The following is a 22189-nucleotide window of genomic DNA, read 5'->3' on the forward strand; positions in this document are numbered from 1 at the left end:
CCCTTAGCCCTAAGCTATTCCTCCACAGTATGTGTGTATATATACATAGCTGTTGCAAGTTAACAGGAACCTGTTTAGTGCAGAGTTTGGAGGATTAAAACTGTAGAACCCTGAGTAAAAAACCAGCAAACCCAGAAACTCTCAAGGGCAGCGTTTCAACTGAGCCTGCTGCCCCCACTTTTAACAGAACAGATTTCATAGAATCATCAAGGTTGGAGATCTCTAAGATCATCAAGGCCAACGATTAACCATATCCTAAACTCTAAACCATATCCTCCAGCGTCAGATCTAGATGCCTCTTCCAGGGATAGTGACTCCACCACCTCCCTGGGCAATAATGCTTGGAGTTGCAGTACCCCTGGGTTGTAACCTTTACTCAAGACTTGCATTCTCTGTGTCTTACTCGTATCTCTTGATGCTTTCCGTAGGTACAAGCTTTCCAGGCAGGTGTAGAGAGAGGATGACACTCTACAAACAAGTTTTGTGGCAGTCTGTTTTTAAAGTGATCATGGCATTTCCTAGGGCTGCAGAACTGTGTCACTCTGTGTTCCTGAAGGAAGTAATTTTCTTCTGAAACCAGGCAAATATTCTCCTTTGGATGAATTGTCCACATCTGGTGGGCAGAATGTTTCATGTGCACCTCCTCCTATTTCTTTCTCTGATACAGTCTGCTGGAGCTGTATTTTGGATTTTCTGCTTTTCCTTTTCTTAGTAGCCTGAAGGTAGAAAGGATGTAGGAGGCTAGGATGTACTTTCCTGCTGTTTGAGCTAGAATGATGGAACACAGGTGGTTTCCATGTATTCAGGGTATTAGGCTTTGCTTTTGGTTGTCCTAAAAATTGACTATGATATTTTATGCTTTAGATATAAGTACCAATGCCAATAGTCTTATTTTGTAGTATTTTTTTTCGTAAAAACTGGCCTGTGTTTGTTGCAGCTGACACGAGAGTAAAACTTCTCTGTATTATTCCAGGTGTAGCTCTTCTCTCTCTTCTACAACTGCCCGTCTCCAGTAAATGTGTCATGAAAAAATCATGTGTAATGAAAAAGAACCCCCCTTAAGTTTTCTTTTGGAGCACTTGTTTGAAGCTCCAGAACCTGATTAAGTGTATCTTCCTGTTTCTTTGGAAACAAATATATAAGATGGGTGAGCTTCAAACATAAGTCAGGCATGGCTGAGTTGTAGGCACAGGTTGAATGTAATCTATGGAAACAGCAAATTAAGCATTTGATTAACTTTCTTCTATGTTTGTGTGTCCCATTGTGTCATTGGTAAATGATCAGAGGTTGAGGCAGATAAGAGGACAGTTTTTGCCCCTTGAGGATGATCAAACTGCAGAATCAAACTGCTCAGAGGGATGATGAGCTCTGTCCTTCAAACTTGTCAGAGGTTTACAGCCAGACCTTGAGCAGCTGCTTTGTTGACCCTCCTCTGAGCAGCACAGTTGGATTAGGTGATCTCCAGAGGTCTCTTCCAACCTTAAGTGTTCAGTTGTTCTGTTTTACCCAAGAAGTGTTGAAACTAGATGATATTTAACATCCCTTCGAACCCAGACCATTCTGTGATATTTTTTTTTTCTGAATAAGTGAAAGAGATGAAACTCAGATTTTCTTTTGTATCAGCACTAGTTGTGTTTCTCAAGGACTTGTAAAGTATATTCAGATATAGTTTTGACTGGTTATTCACATACATTTGTTAAGCATTATAATAGGTATTTGTGAGAACCCTTGTGAGTACTAGTTGCATTGCTAAAAATCTGCTTGTGAATCTCAGCAACTTTGTATGCATCCAGAACAGTTTGGAGGGAAATAAAGCAAGCATGGGATGCTTCCCCAGATTGTTTACAGAAATCTACATCCTCATCTGAGAGGAGTGGTCTAACAATACCTTGCTGTGTGGATTATTTTGAGATTAACTCAGAAGCCCACGGGTGCATTATGCCTTTGCTTTTCAAGGCTGTTTAATACCTATTTTAAAAACTGCAGGCGAGATTGACTATTGTTAAGGGTTTTGCCCATCGAATCAGAAGTCATTTTGACTAGAGGAAAAGCATTCCACACCCCCCACACACTTGTCCACTTGTCTCCTTGTAATCCCATATGAAAGGATGTTGTCTGAAGTGCTCTTATGTTGTGATGGGGAGCCATGATCTGGACTGAGAAGAAACAAGAGAACTCTTGTCTGCTTTTCAAACTCTGAACCTCTTTCCAAAAAAGGATTGCTAGAATCCAAAGAAGGTGTAATTCCTATTTCACTGCAAAGCTTTGCCTTGAGCAGTGTGTAATGTATTTAGTCCTGTGTGCTGAGGGTCTGCAGGGTATTATTGCAGGGACAGTGTGCCAGGTCTGTGGCATTGCAAATCCACTTGTGTGAAAAGAAGCTCCTTGGGAGACAAAGGCAAAGCAAAAAAAGACCTGATTGCTAGAATCCAAAGAAGGTGTAATTCCTATTTCACTGCAAAGCTTTGCCTTGAGCAGTGTGTAATGTATTTAGTCCTGTGTGCTGAGGGTCTGCAGGGTATTATTGCAGGGACAGTGTGCCAGGTCTGTGGCATTGCAAATCCACTTGTGTGAAAAGAAGCTCCTTGGGAGACAAAGGCAAAGCAAAAAAAGACCTGATTTATCCACAACTTGCTCATTAGAAGTATGCTGCTGCACAGGAATTACCTGGGATTCTAGCCTGTGCTAGCTTTTTTTCTCCCCTTTCTTTTCCTTTTTAAAATTTTTCTTCTTTTTATAATTTCCTTCTTTTTAAAAAAACCCTTAGGGGTTTTAAGTTTTCCTCTTGTCCTCCCCCCTTTTCCCTTTTTTTTCTTTTACCTGCAACCAGTGTCTTCCTAACAAGATAAGTATTTTCTTTGGTGCAATCACATACATTGTAAATAAACAGGGAATCTGTTTTTCCTGAGTAAAGTAGGAATCTAGTTTTCTCACTCAGGAAGGTATCTTGCTAGTGGCTTTCTCTCTAAACTAGGAGTGATGCTGTCTGTACTGCTCCTTGCTCCCAAGCAGCTGCCTGTTTTTGAATTCCTTAAGTTAATATGTCTTAATGATGACATGTGACACGGGAAGTGCCTCAGGATAGCTCCAGATAATTTAAGTAGTCTGGATTTTAGCCTCAGTTTGGGTAGGATTTGATTCTTTATGTTCTTGAGCAGGTAACTGTAACCAATCACTCATCTTTTTAGTGCTCTGTTTCCTTTTGAGGTTAGTTGTCAAATGAGACCATTGCCATCCTAGGATCAGAAAGAGATTAAGATGCTTCTGCTTTGAAATTTTTCTTAAAATTTTAAATCAGCGGTAACTAGATTTGATCCAGAGTTGCTCAGACACTTCTGTAGAAATGCAATGGCTGTTTAGCCTCATGCCTTAATTCAGTGTTTGGCTAAAGATCCCTGTGTGCAGCATAGCTGTCCCAGGGCTTTAGCTGACTTAAGGTATATGCTGTTCACATAGTCAAAGGGCTTAAATTTTGCTCCCACCACTTGCTTCAGGTTGGGTTTTTTGTGTTTTTCTTTTGGTGCTGTTGTCAGACTGCTCACAAAATATGTCTTCTGCAGCTGTTACTGGAAAGCTGTTCCAAAAAATCTCAATTCTCTGAATATTATAAACCACATTTAGTGGTCAGTTTTTATTTGACGTTGTGCCAACTCTGCAGTTTATCTTGCACGACTGTTTTTCATTTCTCCAAGGTACCTCCCTCTAAGACAGTGTTGGGCGGTTTTTGGCTTGGTAAGGAGAAGGGTACTGGTGACTCTTGCAGGGAGGATGCAGAGTGGGGAAGGAGAGTGTTGTGTGGTTGGACTGTTGGCAGGTTTGAGAATGGGCATTGTGACAAAGCTTTGTAAAGACAAGGCACAGCAGCTTGTTAAAGCATCCTAGCAAAAACACTGGAAGGAGTCATATCCTGTTAGGCTTAGTTTTACAGGATGAAGTAAACACAGTTCTGTTAGTTACCTTCTGTTTCTCCAGGAGCACTGGTAATCGTTTTCACGTTGGTGTTAGGTATTCTGCAGACAGTGTGGTCAGGTCCCTCCCAAACAGCACTGCCCCTTGGCTGTGCTGCAGAACTGTCTGTGGGGCTGTGCTGCACAGTGGTGCTCAGCTGGGTCAGTGTGGTTGAACTGCTGAACAGGTCTTGCTTCACCACCAAGTTGATCAACAATATTTGAAATGAGTGATGTAGACATGTGTCTTCTCTGAGGCTTGTGATACCTGATTTGCTCAAGTGTCATTGTTGACTTTGTGATAAGAGCATCATGCTATGGCTCATAGTTGTCCAGTGACCATCTAAAACCTTCAGAACACTTTCCTCCCTGTTTCCGTAGCAGAGTTTTTTAGTCCTCATAGCTGAATTGTCAGTCTAGTCTAATGGTATAAGTTTGGGATTTTTTTTGAAATGCCAATTCTGTGTTTAGTTCTCTTTAGTTTTGCTTTAAAAATTGTAGCTTAATTTTAAGTAACAATTAGCTCACTTCTAGTTGTGGTGGCTCCAGTTCTGCACCAATAGAGATCTCCCACATTTTCGTCTTAAAATAAAAAAAAAAGTTGCAAAGAGAAAATGCCAAATTAATTTGCATTCTGCCAGTAGGGAGTCAGTGTGGCACTTCAACTCTGTTTTCATTATCTGCTGAATTTTTCCTTCACAGTGCTTTCTAAAGCCTTACATAAGTAAAACTAAGTGGGCAATTGCTTAACCAAATGTTAGTCATATCTTTTTTGTTTAGAAAGTTTCATGTTTTAGGTACGTGAACAATCTTTGCAGATCAGGAGAGCCACAAAATACTTGTGTGGTTTATCTGTTGCACAGAATATTGAGACAAGTTTGGAAGCTTATTTTGAAGCTCTGCAAGAATTGGATCAGATGCAGGGGATGGAATTATCCTCCCTTATCTCCATCTCTCCCTCTTTGGGAGCGATGGGACTACTAATGTAATCTTCTCAGGAATCACATCAAGCTGTTTAATGTCATATTGAGTTTTGGGGAAGCTATACTTTATAGAATTAAATAGTGCAGAAAAGGCTGATACACTTTTCTTTCTGGTTCTAATACCTTGTTTCTGCAAGCTTTAATATTTGCTTTCTTTTGTGGGTGTCTACGTGTCATCTGTGTTCCCACTCTCTGCCAAATCAGCCAGAGTTTGAAATACCATCCAGTGCTCACATTTGATCTACCGTAAATCTGAATTCATGGTTGATGTTGGCACTTATGGTCATATTTCTCTGGCTTCAAATAGTTTGTTAACTGCAAATTGAAGTTCTAAATTTTTTCATCTGAATTGCATTCGTGCTTTAAAGTTCAAGTAGATCACTGAACATCATATTCCACCTCCCAATACCTTTAGAATAACTAAACAGAGGTTGTCACTGCCTTCCATAATCACTCTTTAGAAATTAGGTAAAGGAAAATGTTTCCATGTATCATAACTGCTATTTTAGTTAAGATGAGTTTAGGGCCAGGTTGGGTGGGGCTTTGAGTATCATGGTCTAGTGCAAGGAGTCCCTGCCTATGGGAGGGGGTTTGGACTAAGCGATCTTTAAGGGCCCTTTCAACCCAAACCATACAGTGATTCCATGAGGGCATCACCTGGTCAAAAGTGCTAAGCTGAGGTTTAAAATTTAGTCAGATGTGATTGACATGTGCTTTGGATCAAAGTTGTTAATATGATTCCTATATTTAGGTAATTGTTCCCCACCAGTATCTAAATATATTGAGGCAAGATGATTTTTTTCTCTTAATTCTGTCTCCTTTAGTCTAAAAAAGACTGAAGTGATCTTATTCTTTTGCAAGTAGGGTAGTTACAGTGACCTCGTCACTTCAGAAGTGTTGCAGGTCAGACTGCATAGTTTTTTATGGATAGACAAGTTACCTAAACAGGACCAAAGTCACTTTATAGCATACAATTTCAGTAGTTAGAGAAATTCTCTACAAGCTGTTTGCTTTCCACCATGCTTTTCTTAGCTTAAATAATTCTTTGACCAAGGCTGAGTTGGTCTTGCCTAACTTTGAAATGCAATTAAAACTCTTAACAGAGACACCTTCCACCTCTCATCATGGTGAGTTTGACAGTGTAAATACAATTTCCTTCCAGCCCCATCCTGTCCTAAAAGGACATGGGAGGAAATCTTGTTGGCTGCTTTGCCATTAATGCGTACACTCCCTTGCCAAGGGCACGTAATACTGAGCTGCATAACTACAACTATGATCTTACTCTTCCTTCCTTTTCCCCTTCAATGGCAAAACCTAAACGATGGCAACTTCCAAAAAATGGATGTCGCAAAGAGGAGGAAAGTGCATCAGATTTTGAACTGAGGAAGGAGCTGTTGCTCTCGCTGTACTTTTTAGGTGTATACAAGCACCAGTTTGCATGTGGGTTAGGTTCTGTTTGTTTTCCCTGCTCGCAGTAGCTGACACAGTGAAATGGGAAACTTGTTGGAGTTGAGTATGAAATGGCAGGAGCAAAGTTTACAGGTGTATGTTAGGCAGAAAAGCTGAGTTTGAAAGTGGAAGTTGCTGTGTGGCATGCGGAAAATCGAATGGATTCCTTTTAGGTAGTGGAGAATATTCTGACCAACTTCTTATGTTTATGGATGTTCAGTGTCACTCAGCATTCCTTCCCATGATGCTGGTTCTTTCACTAGTCCTCCAGCTGACCTTGTGCTGCCTCCTCCAGGGTGAAGTTAATGTGTTCGTTTTCTGTCTTCTGTCGGCTTGGTTAATGACATATTTTTCTTTATTTTTATAGAGCAAATTCGATTAAAGAACATAAGAAATGTATATGGAAGATGCTTGTGGTACCGTTTGCGACTGTTAAAACCTCAGCAGAACATAATTCCCACAGTAAAGTACGTATGTGTCCTTTGCATGGCTTTCCATGAAAGCAATTCTTTTTTTATCAAAATGCCATTTTTTCTTAATCGAAACAGCTGAAATTAGTTGCATAATAATGGCTTTTGTGTCACCAAAGAGACATTTGCAATCTGCTGTATTTGAATAATTAATAGCTAATCATTATTATCTAGTAGGGCTTGAAATCAAGATGGATGCTCTTTGTGCTGTATAAAATATCTGCTAAACGAAACCAGTGAACCTCGGCAGTAAAAAATTAAGCAAACAATGCATATATTTGTTTAAGAAAATAACCTTCCCTGGCTGAAATTAGTAGTGCTAGTGATGTCTTTTGGTTTAAATATTTAACGTGAATATATATAGTCAAATATATGATCAGAATTTTGTATATGGTAATAATTTTGTATGTTTGAAGCCAATGGCTTAATCGTAGAATCCTCAAGGTTGAAGGAGACCTCTAAGATTGAGTTCAACCATTAACCTGCCACTCTGCTGGAACCCCTAAACTCTCAACCAGATCATCCAGTGCCAGATCCAGATGCCTCTTAAACACTTCCAGGGATGTGACTCCACCACCTCCCTGGGCAACCTGTTCCAGTGCCTGAACACCCTAACAGGGAAAAGCTTTTTCCTAACATCTAATCTGAATCTCCCCTGTCTCAACGTATGACCATTCCCTCTAGTCCTCTCCCTGCAGCCATGGCAGGAGAGACATCCCACACCTCTCTACAACCCCTGTCATGTAGTTGGAAAGAGCCCTGAGGTCACCCCTGAGCTGCCTCTTCGCAAGGCTGAACAAACCCAACTCCTTCAGCCCTTCCTCACAGGACATGTGTTCTAGACCTTTTATGAATCCCATTGCTCTTTGCCAGACTTGCTCCAGTGCCTCAATGTCCTTTTTCAAGTGAGGGGCCCAATACTGAACACAGCACTGAGATGTGACCTCACCAAAGCTGAGTACAGGGGGATGATCACTGCCCTAGTCCTGCTGGACACACTATTCCTGATACAAGCCAAGTTGCCATTGGCCTTCTTGGCCACCTGTGCACACTGTTGGCTCATATTTATGTCCATCAGTTCTTTATTACTACTTCCCTCAAAATATTTTGCTGTTAGGCACTTGTTCCAGCTTTTTGCGTGTTTTTGGTTAACACTGACTTTGTCTGGGATCAAGTTAAAGTCATCCTTTAAAAATAGGATATACTATTGCATACCTGCTGAGGATACAGTTAGATGAAAGTGTCTTTGTGATAGTGACTTGCTTTTGTTAAAAATGAGGAGAAAAGAAATCAATTAGAAATCAGAGCAGCTCTCCTCTGTGTCAGATGTGGTGTTAGAACTGAAATACTCCTTTAATGTTTCTCCTTATTTTCATAGTGTTTCTTGAGGACTGATCTCATATGGCTTCTAATGTTGTTTGTAGAATGATGCTAGAGCTAGTGGATTTGTGCATTTTAAAAATTCTTTCTTTCAAACAGGAAAATAGTCCTCCTTGCTGGCTGGGCATTATTTTTGTTTCTTGCATACAAAGTGTCTAAAACAGACCGAGAGTATCAAGAATACAACCCTTACGAGGTTTTACATTTGGATCCTGTAAGTAATAACATCTTTCACTACTCTGTACTACTATAACTGTATAATCTATGGGTTTTTTTGATCTATTTTGAATCTTTTTCTGCTGTTGATTTCCTCCCTTGGTATAGGAAAATTCTGCTTTGCATGTCCTTTGAAAATCTCCTCAATAGCCATTTTTAGGGATGCTGAAGAAACTGTATAAACAAGACTGTGAATTCCTTTGATTTACAGTTGTTGTACAGCAATATTTCTCCTGTAAATGAAAGGTTTGACTGAAGGGTGTTGGTGATGCACATTTTGATGTAGTGAAGGTTACCTTGAATCTCAGTTGTATCTGTGAATGCAAAGAGCAATTTCTAAATAGTGGTACCAGCCAATAGGTTTATTAAACTGGAAAAACCCCCGACTTAGTTCTTATCTAGAAAACAGATGCAGTGCTTTACTCATATTGAAGGGCTGATTCAAAATTGATACAAAAGAATTGCATATCCCAAGGAGACAAATAGAGCTTCTGAACATCTCTTAAGCTCTTACTTAGTCTTGTCAAACTCTTCTCTTCATCTTAACCACAATACTTTGAGCGAATTCTCTGCTGATGTTAATTATTTCCTGCTGCAAAGCTCCTCTTTTGAATAACAATAGAGTCATCTTTTAATTTCTGTGGTCTGAATTGTTTCACTCTCAAGTCTAAGGAAGTACTGTGGATACAGCTCAGCACCAGAATATGAATGAACTTCCAATGTACCTGTTTTGATTAAACTTGATGTATATGGTTAGTGTGAGAGAGTTTAACATGTATATGAGCATTAACAAATACATCTCTTGCCATTAGTGATGTGGCCTGTCGGGGTGAGGTACTGTTTTCTGTGCTGAGAAAGTCATTATAGCAGATAAGTAGTCTGTGGCCTATTTCTAGCTAGACAGGTAGAACAACTGCCTGTCGTGTCTAGAGGCAAGTTATTTAAATTCAACCCCTGCTCAGCCCCTCCGTGGCTGACTGATTGTTGCCTCGAGTTCTCTCACTGACGCACAGGAAGGAAAAGATAAATTTTGACTATCAAATGGTATCTTTTGGACCCATGCGGGTTAAATGTTCCTCTGTCTGTGTTAACTTTGGTTAAACAAATCAGGCTAGGGTTTAGGACACCAGAGGATTTTTCCTTTGTCATTTTTGGCAAATTTCCACAAGTAACAACCCAGAGGAGGGTAAAAATGTTTGTATGTAGTGAATTACAACTTCGTGTTTGTTAATGGAAACTGTTGCGCACGCTCAAGATGTACAACTCACCCAGACAAAGAAACCAGCACTGGAATGGCTCAAGAACTGAGGGATGAAGCATATAGGGCAAGTTGAATTAAACCCAGGGGTGTTACAAGGGGGATGAAGAGGTGGGTGTGAAGATAGATGAAGTAGGGCTCAAAAGAGGAGGCTGACATCCCAGAGTGTTTCTTTTATGTGTTTCTTGCTATCAGGTGATGTCTGTTAAACTCCCTTGAAAAACGTTTAGATCACACTATGTGAAAATTAACAGCTTTTTTCTGTTACCATTCAAGTGGAACCTTCAGTGTCATTGCCAGCCCAGCTGATGAAGTAATACAGATGTTGTTATGCAATGGAACTGTTACTACTGTTAAAAAAAAAAACAACAACCCACCACAAAAAACCCTGAACTTAAAAAAAATATGAAGGTTGCAGATATAAGCACTTGAAAGTTTTGCTACACAATAATTCGTTTACTTCTTAGCATTCACACTGTCTTAAAGATTTTTTTTGTTAGCATGTCAGTTTATAACAAGGCTTTTTTCTTCAGAGGAGAACCACAACATGTACAAAATCCAGATCATGTACATACACCTTATCTTATATATAATATGAAAGTTTTGTGCATAGAATAGCTCTTTTTGAAGCACATCACTAAAATTCCCTAATGCATAAGGCACTCAGATATTATAATTTGATTTATTGAGTGAGTATCCATACTTCAGTTTTACATGTGGGATCCAAGGCATAAAGATGAAACTCAAAGGCAAATATGATTTTGATTCTTGAAGTAAGACAATTGAGGGCTAAATTTATTGTTTTTGTAGGCAAGTACTTAACATAGGGAGTCTGTGTTCCAGGCAAAATGCTCACTGGCACCAGCTGTCCCAGGCTGCTAAACATTTCTGTAGGTCAGGCCTAACCTCTGTAGCCTAGCTTTTGAAACTAAGGACTAAGCAATTATTGATAGAAAACTTGTCATCAGCTTATCAGGGATGATATGAATCTTCAGGACTAAGCAATTATTGCTAGAAAACTTGTCGTCAGCTTATCAGGGATGATATGAATCTTCTGTGTCGGAGAGAGGAAAAACTAGTTTTGCTTTTTTTTTTTTTAATTGGCCGCATTCATGTGAGCCATGAGAACACTTCTCTACTCAGCCAGCTTGATTTTTTATTTTCTCCCCCTCCTCCCCCACTACTTTCCAGCTTCTGCTACTCCTCTGGCATTCTTCATCTTGTCTTGAAGCACCTGTTTTTAACTGAAGGCTAATTTATTATGGAGTAAATTCATTCTGTGCATTAAATGAGGCAGGCATGCTGTTGAAAAATAGTATTGGAATATGATAGACTGTAGAAAGTGAGATAAAGTAACAGCAAGCGAAGCCTCAGGGTAGTTTAATTTCTGGTGTAAATTTACTGAAACAGTATCATCATCTGTAAATAACTTGTTGTCTGTTTATGCAGTTAAGGTCAGCATGCTAGGCTTCTCGACCATGAAATATTGAAAAGTCTTATGGTAAAGGTTCTGTGAAACTCAGCAGATAACATATTAGAAAAAACTTTTACCTGAACTTACTGTAAAGTTTTGTGGGTTTTCTTGGGTAGTCGAGTTCACAGTCTGAGCTGAAAGTTAATGCACAGGGGATTGTGTTAGAATCCTAGAATCATCAAGGCTGGAGGAGACCTCTGAGATCATCGAGTCCAACCATTAGCCTGACACTCTGCTGGAACCCCTAAACCATTGCTGAGTACAGGGGGATGATCATTGCCCTAGTCCTGCTGGCCACACTACTCTTGATCCAGGCTAAGATGCCATTGGCCTTCTTGGCCTCCTGTGCACACTGTTGGCTCATACTGAGCTGCTGTCACCAGCACTCCCAAGTCCCTTTCTGACGAGCAGCCCTTGAGCCTCTCCTCCCCCAGCCTGTAGTGCTGCCTGGGGTTGTTGTGTCCCAAGTGCAGGACCAGCACTTTGCCTTGTTGAAACTCATGCGGTTGCCCTCAACCCACTGATAAGTCTGTTGTGTTAAATGCCACCAACACCAAGTCTTGGTGGCATTCAACAGCATGCTGTAGTAGAATAAAATTGATCTTTATCAGGTAGAGGTAATATATTCCCTTTATTCAAGAAGTTTGAAATAATTTATGGGTAGGATGAGTCTAGCCAAAGGTCTTGTTAATTGGCAGGGAGATCTACTGTTCCTGGTGACTGACAGATTTATTTCTGCATCCAAGCTGCAAGTGAACCATCATACTTGATCTATGAACTCTTGCTTAAATAGCATATTGCAAGTGAGAGTGCCTTGTATTCATGAATATGTTTAAAGTAAAAAAAATGTATCAAACAGATAAGATGTCCTTACTTTTTCTTTTTCTATGGAGGGACGAGCAAAATAAACTAGAAGAAACAATAACCAGTTATTTGAATGTCTTTTTCTTAGATTGTGACCTCTATCTTGGTTAAAAAATATAATGGTTATAAGAATGTTAATAGAAAAATAATATAATAATATTTTCATGAAATACATATGTAGTTTCTTGATCCTATATTAGAACATAATTCTTTCATTCAATGAATGGTTCAAAGAAATATTCTACAATATATGTTAGAATTATATATAAAAGAATGAATTTTCTTTAAGGTATTTATTAATAAACTCAAACCTTTCCTTTTGAAGGGAGCAGGTATATCAGAAATTAAGAAACAGTACCGTGCACTGTCGCTAAAATACCATCCAGATAAAGGAGGAGATGAAGTTATGTTCATGAGGATTGCCAAGGCCTATGCAGCGTAAGTTTCTTTCTTGCCCATAAAAAAAAGGGAACGTAATATTATGGGGAGGGAAGCCTTTATGTTAATAGCAAGGATGGGCCAAGCAGGCAGGAATGTATACCCAACACATGTCTGTAGAGGCATAGGGATGTGTGGATAGGATCCCTGAGGTTGGAGTGGATCTTATAAGATCATTGAGTTCAACCATGAGCTGCTGTAACCCCTAAACTCTAAGCCACGTTCTCCAGTGTCAGATCCAGACACCTCTGAAACACTTCCAGGGATGGTCACTCCACCACCTCCCTGGGCAATCTGTTCCAGTGCCTGGACACCCTAACAGGGAAAACATTTTTCTAACATCTAATCTGAATCTCCCCTGTCTCAACTTATGGCCGTTCCCTCTAGTCCTCTCCCTGCAGCCATGGCAGGAGAGACATCCCACACCTCTCTACAACCCCTGTTAGGGAGCATGAGGTCACCCCTGAGCTGCGTCTTCTCAAGACTAAGCAAACCCAATTCCCTCAGCCATTCCTCATATGACGTGTTCTAGACCTAAAAAATACCTGTTTTCTAGACCTAAGTCAAAACATGTCTTGTTTCAGTGTGTATTTGCTTTGTACAAGTTAGGAAGGATAATTTGTTTTGCAACTGTCAGAATACTGTCAGGTGTTAGTTCTCTATTAAACTTACATATCAGCTAGGAAGATTGTTTCCAGTGTAACACATACTAAATCTTAAAGATGGCAAAGAACAAAATGGGTGTTGTGGTTTTTAACCAGCCAACCCTGTCACGGCAGTTTTGAAGCAATGCTTAGAAAATAAATGTACTGTTCATTTCACCTGGTAATAAAGACAAAGAGTAAGAGACAGTATTTCAGATACCATGAAAAAATAGCAGAAGCTGTTTAGCTTGTCAGGCTGTCTCCAAAGGGTAGTATGGATGCCACATTTTAAAGTTTCAATGTGTTAATGATTTAGAGAAACGTCTTCTGTATTAACTTAATGTCTCTTCTTGTAACTAGTTTAACTGATGAGGAATCCCGAAAAAATTGGGAAGAATTTGGTAATCCAGATGGACCACAAGGTAACAATTATGAATGATATAAGTCCTGTAACCACTACACGTTGAGATGTGTTATATCTGATCAGTTGAGAAGCATTCGTATTTATATATTCTCCTGACATGCAATCTGACTCTCCCCTGTCTTAGCTTATGACCATTCCCTCTAGTCCTCTCCCTGCAGCCATGGCAGGAGAGACATCCCCCACCTCTCTACAGCCCCTGTCAGGGAGTTGTAGAGAGCCATGAGGTCACCCCTGAGCTGCCTCTTCTCAAGGCTAAACAAACCCAATTCCCTCAGCCCTTCCACACAGGACATGTGTTCTAGGCCTTTTCTGAGCCTCGTTGCCCTTGGCTGGACTCACTCCAGTGCCTCAATGTCATTTTCAAAGTGAGGGGCCCAAAACTGAACACAGCACTGAGGTGTGACGTCACCTGTGCTGAGTACAGGGGATGATCACTTCCCTAGTCCTGCTGCCACACTGTTCTTGATCCAGGCCAAGATGCCATTGGCCTTCTTGGCCTCCTGTGCACACTGTTGGCTCATACTGAGCTGCTGTCCACCAGCACTCCCAAGTCCCTTTCTCATGAACAACTCTCGAGCTACTCCTCCCCCAGCCTGTAAACTCTTTCCTGTGAAACTGTCTCTGGGTTGGTGGTGGCAGGGAAAGGCAGAAAAGAATGTGCTTTCATATTTCTCCGTCTTCCTGTGGAAAAAAGAGAAGGGTATTTTTTAGTTAGCTTCAGTATCTAGAGAAACTTGCCAGTATTAAATGGAGATATAAGCAAAAAAACCATAATGATAGTTTTCAGAAACTTGTCAATTTTAAACATTTCTTGGTGTTTCTATCAAATACTGTAGATGTACATTGGAAAATTAACAATTAGCCATAATGCAATAAACAGGATGAAAGGATGTACACAAAGGTATGTAAATTCTGAACTAAATACTGTAGGCCCATCTGCCTTCTCTTTGCTGGAAGCAATACTGTTTGAGTGCAGCTCCATGCCACCTTCATCTTGAGGAGTCCTTGTGATTATACCTTTGTAGATTGTTCCTGGGCAGGTAGCTACATGAAAATAACCCTGATGATAGTGTGTTGAAGTTTTACAGTAGGTGATCCAAACTAAAGCAATTTCAGACTGAAAGTTACTAATTTTCTCCCTATTTGCAGTTGTGTGAATACCTTGTAAAACATCTTTGTAATTTAAGTGGCCTCCTAAGGAAAATTACTGCCTGTTTCTAGCTGATACTCATTACAAGCAGAGTGGAAGCTGACCATTTGTTAGGGCAGGTGTCCATGAGTCTCTGCTTGTTGAAGGCCTATAGTTTGTGGGGCTCAGTTATACTACATACCTACATGGAATGAGTTACAGCCAGCTTGGAAGTAATAAATGGAATTTGTAACATAATTGTGAAGTTACAGGATGACATGAAGAAATTCTGTGCTAGAAATTCTTCTGGTTTGTATTCATCCAACATGGGAAATTAAAGGTAAAAAACCAACCCCAGCCCTTGAACCAGTGTTTCAAAGAAAAAAAAAAAAAGAAATCTTCTCTCTCCTTTCGAAAAAAACAAGTCCGTCAGCTAAATCATGATCTGACAAAGGCATTTCTGGTGGACTAAGGTGGTGGTTCAGTTTCTTTAACCTCTGTGTTTTATAGCATAGCAGATTTCTTTCAGCTCCTAGCTTCTCATGGTTCCCTAGCTGGGTAAGCAGGAGGTCTCTGTCCCTCTTGCTGCAAAATACCAATAAAATTTTCCTAAAGAAATGCTATCACAAGATCAGTGAAATAGTACTGTCAATTTCAGACTGTGCTATATGCACAAATAGTTTTTCTAGGACCTTTCTTGGTGCTAAGTTGTTTTTACTAAGCTACTAACTTAGTGTTGCCAAGGCATGGGATTTGAAGTTAGGCAGGATGTCAGTGTCCTTCAGTGGACTTGAAGCTGAGACTTCAAAAGAAAACTCAGCCAAAGCTGAGAGTTTGAAGTCATGAAGATGTTTGTGCAGTTGGCTCAGTGATTGCTTTCACAAACTTAAGGGATTTTAGATTCCCAGAGGGCAGAATGAAATGATTCTTTGGGGGGGCAGCAGTTTGTACTGTGAGCGTGAAGCCTCCTGCTCTTCTGAAAACCCTCCTCAGACTGCAATGGAATTAGAGTTCTCTGCTTTATTTCTAGGTGTCTGTCATTTTTGCTTCATCTGAAGGGCAGCAGAAGTCCCTGAATTTTTTGCTCTCCCTTCTCTATTCTTAACCTTATTTTACATTGAAATGTGAGGCGCTTTCTAACTTAGTGAAATTTATCTGCAGTGTAAAGATCTGTATCCAGGCTGTGTACTCTAGTTTTCTAGATCTGTATAGTCAAAGAATGGATACAATCCCTTATCAGAGGTATTTTCTGGGATGAGATGAAGCACATCTGGTGTTAGACATGTCTAACCAAATCGATGTGGTACATCCCACCCTCTGTGCCCAGCACAGGGAACAGCAAGCAGCATTCCTCTCTATCCAGCTGGGGCAGCAAGGAGGTCAGAGGCAGGAGAAAAAGGGTATTTTTGTATTTGGCATGACTTGCTCCTTACTAAAAGCAAAATACTGAACGTACAAAATCTTTCAAAGAGTGTTCGAAAGCAGGTGAGGGGACCTGGTGAGCCTAGAGATAGGCTTTTAATAACCTCAGGCACTTTTAGTGGAGTATTTCCCCTTGGTATTTGCTAATGCTTCAGCTCACTGCGCATGGGTGAGGGCAAGGAGACTCTCAGACCAGAGGAGCAAGAGCTTTGTACTGAACTACTTCCCTTCCTGGATCAGTTTGCGGCTACAAAGGTCAGAAATATTGTGGGAAACTGAAATTGATGCCACCAGTAAAAGACACATTTTTAGTAGATTCATCTAAAAATCCCTAACCATTTACAGATAGGGAAGTATCTCCAGACTCTTCCCCAGAGCAGGGCATTTCCTGTAACTTAATGTGGTGAATTCACTGAGTGTCATTCTGGTGAACTCCTAAACTTGAGGTGTGGTCAGGTTTGTCAGCCGTTTAATTTGAGTCTCAACACATAGTAGTTTTCAGCTTAATTATAGAGGTCACATTAGGCTCATACGTAACAACTGATTGTCTGAATTGATGGATGTCACAATCTGTTGGAGATAGTATCAGAACTATAAGCACACAGGGATCCTGGTCTGTCCTTACTGCTCATCGATACCTGCTAGCACTGAGGACAGCATGTTGTCTTGGTGGTTTTTAAGCAGGTCCTAGAAATCCTTTTCTTGGCTTCATAGAACTTTCAGTATTGGGATAGATAATGTTTGCAATATTTAATTTATTACCAGTAAAGTGTCTGCAGATGAGCTGTTTGATGCTATTCTGTATTCAGATCTGTGTGCTGTGGATGTTACAGCTAGACAATCATGTCCTCCATTCTCTGCAGCCTTATTCCTGTTGAGTTGAAAAGTGTTCCTCTCTCTTTCTCAACAATCACACAGAAATTAGAACTGGCAGAGGACTTTGTGTTTAGGATTTACAGCTTAGAACACTTTCCTGAAGGTGCAAACTAATAAAACTTCCCGTAGATGTCATTGGCTCAGACCCTTCTTTATTCTTGCAGTTCATGTGTTTACTGAACTGTATGTATTGAAACTGCTGAAAACTCTGCAATGCGAAGCTCATAAATCTTTCAATCTGGGAAATTATTTTTTTATATGTTAATAAATTTTGCCTATCTATTTCACTGCAATATGTTAAGCTAAAGTGTCTGATAGTTCAGATGTTGGCTGTAACTCTTGTAATTTTATTGCATACTTGAGTGTATCCCTACCTTGTTTCTTGATTTTGCTGTATTTGGTACAATTTTGCTTATTGAAGTGATAAATATGATGGTTTTTTTGGTGGGTTGTTGGTTTTGTTTGTTTGTTAAACATAAGATGACTTTTAAAACTGTGCCTTAATATTACATAGTGAATTTCTTTTATTTCATCCTGCAGCTACAAGCTTTGGCATAGCTTTGCCAGCTTGGATTGTGGATCAGAAAAATTCGATTTTGGTGAGTCAGCTTACTTAGCTCAAGATTTTAAGGAGAACTTTCAAGTGTTCACCCTAAATGTTTGTGCCTAATCCTGTGCATTTTAGTCAAAACACGTAGCTAATAATACTTAGGTGCAAATGCACATCTTTGAAGCACATTTCGGGGGTCATAAGTATTAGAGTGGCTTAAATGTAACCTTTGAAAGTAAAGTATTAATATGCTTGGAAGGATCTCGTTCCAGTGATAATGAGGTTGTACTGTGGTCACACCTGCTGCAAAGTGTCTGTTTGCTGTTGGATTTCTGCAGTTCGTTTGGTTTGTTAGTGATGCTGTAGTCCCAAGTGTCTAAATGTTCTTTCTGTTGCATTTGTTGCTGCAAGGTATTTGGTTTACACACTTGATTTCTTTTAATCATCTCTGTCCACTGCATCACAGTTTGGCTGCCAGCTTTTTAATTATTAAAGAAACCCATGTGAGACAATGTGTGAATCATTTAAGAGATTACTCCCACTAAACTGATACTCCGTATTTAAACCCTACCCAACTAATTATATTACTTGTAAGTTCTTCCGAAATAACGACAGGTATTGTGCAAGAAACTTGCATTAATTCGTAGTAGGCTCGTGGTAATACTTGAGTATGTTTTACAGTAAAAATTAAACAAGAGTGGCACTAAGTAACCTAAGTATCTAGTTCACAATGCTCTGTATTTTTTCTGCAGGTTTTGCTTGTATACGGTTTAGCGTTTATGGTTATTCTTCCAGTTGTTGTGGTAAGTATTATCTAATGAATATTCTGCCCTCTGTAACCAAGCTGTGAGCTTTTCTTCTTTCATGTGGGTGTTTTCTTTTGTTGTGAAAAAAGCAGAGCTTCCATAAAAATGCAGTGCTATGCTAGAGAGAGGCTGCAGGGAAAATATGAGAGATTACTAGAGTCAGACTGAGTTACGTAATTTGTCTTCCACCTTTTTTCATTCATCTCAAGAAAATTAATACGAGGTGGTGAGCTCAAGAGGGATATTCTATGGTGTTACAGTGGAGCCAAGGCTGAGATATCTGTAGCTGATGGTGCTGGAATGATTACTGCATGTGGAACAGGTTGTTGATTTAGTTTCTCCTGGCTGCCGTTGTTTTCATAACTTCAGGTTTTATTGATCTTCTGTACACCATGAGATGTCTGCCCTTGAGATTTCTTTGTGTGAGGAATCAATTGCTAGGTGAATGTTGTCTCAGGGCTTGGGTTTGCCCTATAGGATTGCATTTGAACACTGTCCCTTATCCAGTGATTGTGCATTTGGGGTATGGCTTAAAGAAAGACTCAGAAAATTGATACCTAAACCCCTTCATGTTCTTGGGAAGAAGATTTTCATTTGAGAAAGTGTCCTGAGGTGTTGGCAGCTGCTTGCATCAGTGTGTGCAGAGACTCGGCCAGAAATTATCCCTTCCCTTTGAGAGTCTTTCTGCATAATTGAAGATTTAGTGTAGAAAATTAAATGTGGCAATTTCAACCAGTTACTGAACAAGAAGTCTAAAATTTAGGGTGCAATGTCTGCATGTTATTCATGTCTTTCCTTTAGGTTTCAGTTGATGGCTGCTGATGCTTTTTTGTACACACGTATTTTTAGTGATTTATAGCAGGTTTATCATAGCTCAAGTAGAAGTAAACATCCTTTCTCTTGGTACAAAGAGGTGTCCTGAGCATAGAAAACAATAATCTACCTCTTCTTGCCCCATACCAGATGTAGACTTCTACATTCAGGCTTGTCACTGTCAATTTCTTTTATGGTCAATGAAGAGGAATAGTAATTTTTATGGAGCAAGTTATTTTATCATTTTATTCTAAAGTAGACATGCAAGATGATTCATGCCTTTAATGGGCCTGTTTCTCTTTTATGAATCAATAAAGAAGCCAAAGTTGACTTCAATGTAGTCATCCCATATTCGATAGGCATCTAAGATACCCATCTGAATCCAGATCAATATAAAAGGAAAATACTGACATGTAGTTCTTTCCACACTTCCACTGACCCAAGTGTTCTGCACATGAGTTAAGAGACACAAGCTGTGTTTGCAGAAGCCTTTTTCATGTAGATTTGTACTGCCTATAGTTATATTTTTCTTCCAATGCATGTACTTTGACAAAAATATGATAGCTGTGGGATTATAATCTCAGTTTTTCTGCCGAAAAACTTTTTACCAAGTTGTGTACCGTTTTGTGTCAGGGTTCATCTACTCATGGAAGAATAAAACCTAATGTATAATAAAATTTGTGGGGAGCCAGTCCTAGAGCTTTTCCCAGATAATTAAGTAGATTGCAGAGTTCTTGCTGTACTGTGGGAATTTTCACTATTGCCTATTGAATTAATAGCAGAAAGCATCACTTACTACTTTACTGCTTGTTCTTTCCCACTTATGGTAAACTTTACAACAGATTGAGGAGTATCTCAGATGGTTTTTCTCATGTTAAGTGAGCGTTGCTTATGGGAAGGAGTTTAATGAACAGACTGCAGTTTATAACGCAGCACACCATTTTTCTGAAAATACAGAGTGCAGCCACTGTACAGTGAGTTCCACAATTTAAGTCACTGGTGTAGTGCTAATTAGGCAATTATTGGAGTGTTGCTAAAGGTTTGGGAGACTTTTTCTGTCAACCTGAAGGCGTATGGCTTAATTCAGAAAATTTACAGCAAGGGCACTGTGCCACCTCCAGATTCCCCTGCTGAAAAGCATCTTGTGATTAGGTGACTTAAATTAATTTTTTGCACATTTTCTCATAGTGAAAGAAATCTTTTATTTGTTCTTGATTTAGCCTTGGTCTGCCTAAACTGAATGTGATTTGAATGCTTTGTTGTATTGTGAGGAGTTAACACATGGATAGAAAGTCGTAAATCCAGTGGATTTGCTCTTTAGTGCATTTACTAAAACAACACCAGAAACAAAGCAGAGAAGGCCACAAAGTTGCTAAGAGGATTGGAGCATCTCCCCTCTGCAGACAGGCTGAGGGAGTTGGAGCTGTTCAGCCTGGAGAAGAAAAGGTTGTGTGGAGACCTCATAGCACCTTCCAGTGTCTGAAGGGGCTACAGGGAAGCCGGAGAGGGGCTCTTTGTTAGGAGCTGCAAGTGACAGGACAAGGGTCAATGGGTACAAATTGAAAGAGGGAAAATTTAGGTTAGATACTAGGAAACAGTTTTTTCCTGTGAGGGTGGTGAGACACTGGCACAGGTTGCCCAGGGTGGTAGTAGATGCCCCAACCCTGGCAGTGTTCAAAGCCAGGTTGGATGAGGCCTTGAGCAACCTGTTCTGATGGGAGGCATGGCAGGGGGACTGGATGATCTGTAAGGTCCATTCCAACCCCTGAAATTGTGTTCTTCTGTGATACATGTGCAGGTGTATATGGGAGGGGAGGAATTCTCCAGACTAGAGGTCATCTAAAAATGTTTAGCATCAGACTCTCTCAGATTAATTTCTTGGTGTGCTGTTAAAGTTTGTGACAGTAAATATTCCTTTTGTTCCCTCTCCTTTCTGAAATTTAGTTGACCTTAACATAGGTAAAATCAGTTGGGCTGACTTGCCTGGTTGTCAGTAGGCATGAGCTCATCCAGTATAGCTGTTTTGATGCTTCCTTGTAGCTGATACCAGTTTGTTCTTGTTGAATGTCTCAGGGTTCCTGGTGGTACCGGTCGATACGATACAGTGGAGATCAGATTCTCATTCGGACAACTCAAATTTATACGTATTTTGTCTATAAAACACGGAACATGGACATGAAACGTAAGTAAAAGGCATCCTGAAATGTTGGTGTGTTCATCTGGGAATGTCAGTCTGGTGGATGTTAAAATACTCCTCCTTTATAACCTTCTGCAAGATTAAAATAATGTTCCTGGTTCTTTGAGAGTACTTCAAAAACTTCATTTTGTTGCAGGTGAAAGGTACTCCATAAGAAGTCTTAAATATCTGGGAGAAGGAGTAGATATATAGATCTATATCTGTGTGTTTTCATCTGTTAGTGTAACAGAATAGGCTTTGGGAATTTTCTAGGGGCTGTCACTATTTTTTATCTTCATGAAGAATGAAATAGCATTTCTGTTTCTCTCTTCTTCAATGTTATATTAGAGCTAAGTTTCTGTTTTAAGAATTTGCTATCAGTTTCATGTTATTTTGTTACTTGTTTGTAGTTTTTGATATATGTATTTTTCTTGTCTGGTCACTTTTAAAGGAATAAATAAACCCCTTTTCCTGGTGAAATCTGTAGGTTTATTATGTTGGTGCAGAATTGTATCTCTTAGTTTGGGGACTAGCATGGGCCTGAAGAGTTAGCATTGGTGCTAGTTAGTTTCTAGATGGGATTTAAGTAGATTGCATGCTCAGAGCAATTGAAAAGCAGAATAAAAGAGCCCCTAAAATCTCCTAAAAAGCGTTCATAAATATATTTTCTTAGTCCTTTGAATTGCACTGTTGCTCAGCTTTAGATTTGCTGAAATCTGCTGTTGATACATCCTTTTCCTATTGAGCAGAAATGCTTCACAGATAATCCCAAGAGGTCTAGGAAATAAAAGCACAGAAATATGTTACCCTTCTAGTCACAGCACACATAGATCTGTTTGTGGGATTAGTTAGATCAGTTTATGCTCTTTC

At 39.7% G+C, this 22189-nt stretch overlaps 1 protein-coding gene across 1 annotated transcript in view; it reads left to right on the forward strand.

The window, feature by feature from the left end:
* Nucleotides 1-6746: 6746 nt before the first annotated feature.
* The window catches only part of SEC63 (SEC63 homolog (S. cerevisiae)), a gene marked incomplete at its 5' end in the record, with an annotated part of 44703 nt that continues 29260 nt past the window's right edge, over nucleotides 6747-22189 (forward strand). The window contains 7 exons of the mRNA XM_009083483.1: nucleotides 6747-6846; nucleotides 8329-8443; nucleotides 12367-12479; nucleotides 13484-13545; nucleotides 17515-17573; nucleotides 18277-18327; nucleotides 21217-21325. Of these exons, the coding sequence (XP_009081731.1) occupies nucleotides 6747-6846; nucleotides 8329-8443; nucleotides 12367-12479; nucleotides 13484-13545; nucleotides 17515-17573; nucleotides 18277-18327; nucleotides 21217-21325 (609 nt within the window). The remainder of the gene's footprint in view (nucleotides 6847-8328; nucleotides 8444-12366; nucleotides 12480-13483; nucleotides 13546-17514; nucleotides 17574-18276; nucleotides 18328-21216; nucleotides 21326-22189) is intronic.

Source organism: Acanthisitta chloris, unplaced genomic scaffold, assembly GCF_000695815.1.
Source record: "Acanthisitta chloris isolate BGI_N310 unplaced genomic scaffold, ASM69581v1 scaffold5731, whole genome shotgun sequence".
In the NCBI taxonomy this organism is placed as follows: Eukaryota; Metazoa; Chordata; class Aves; order Passeriformes; family Acanthisittidae; genus Acanthisitta; species Acanthisitta chloris.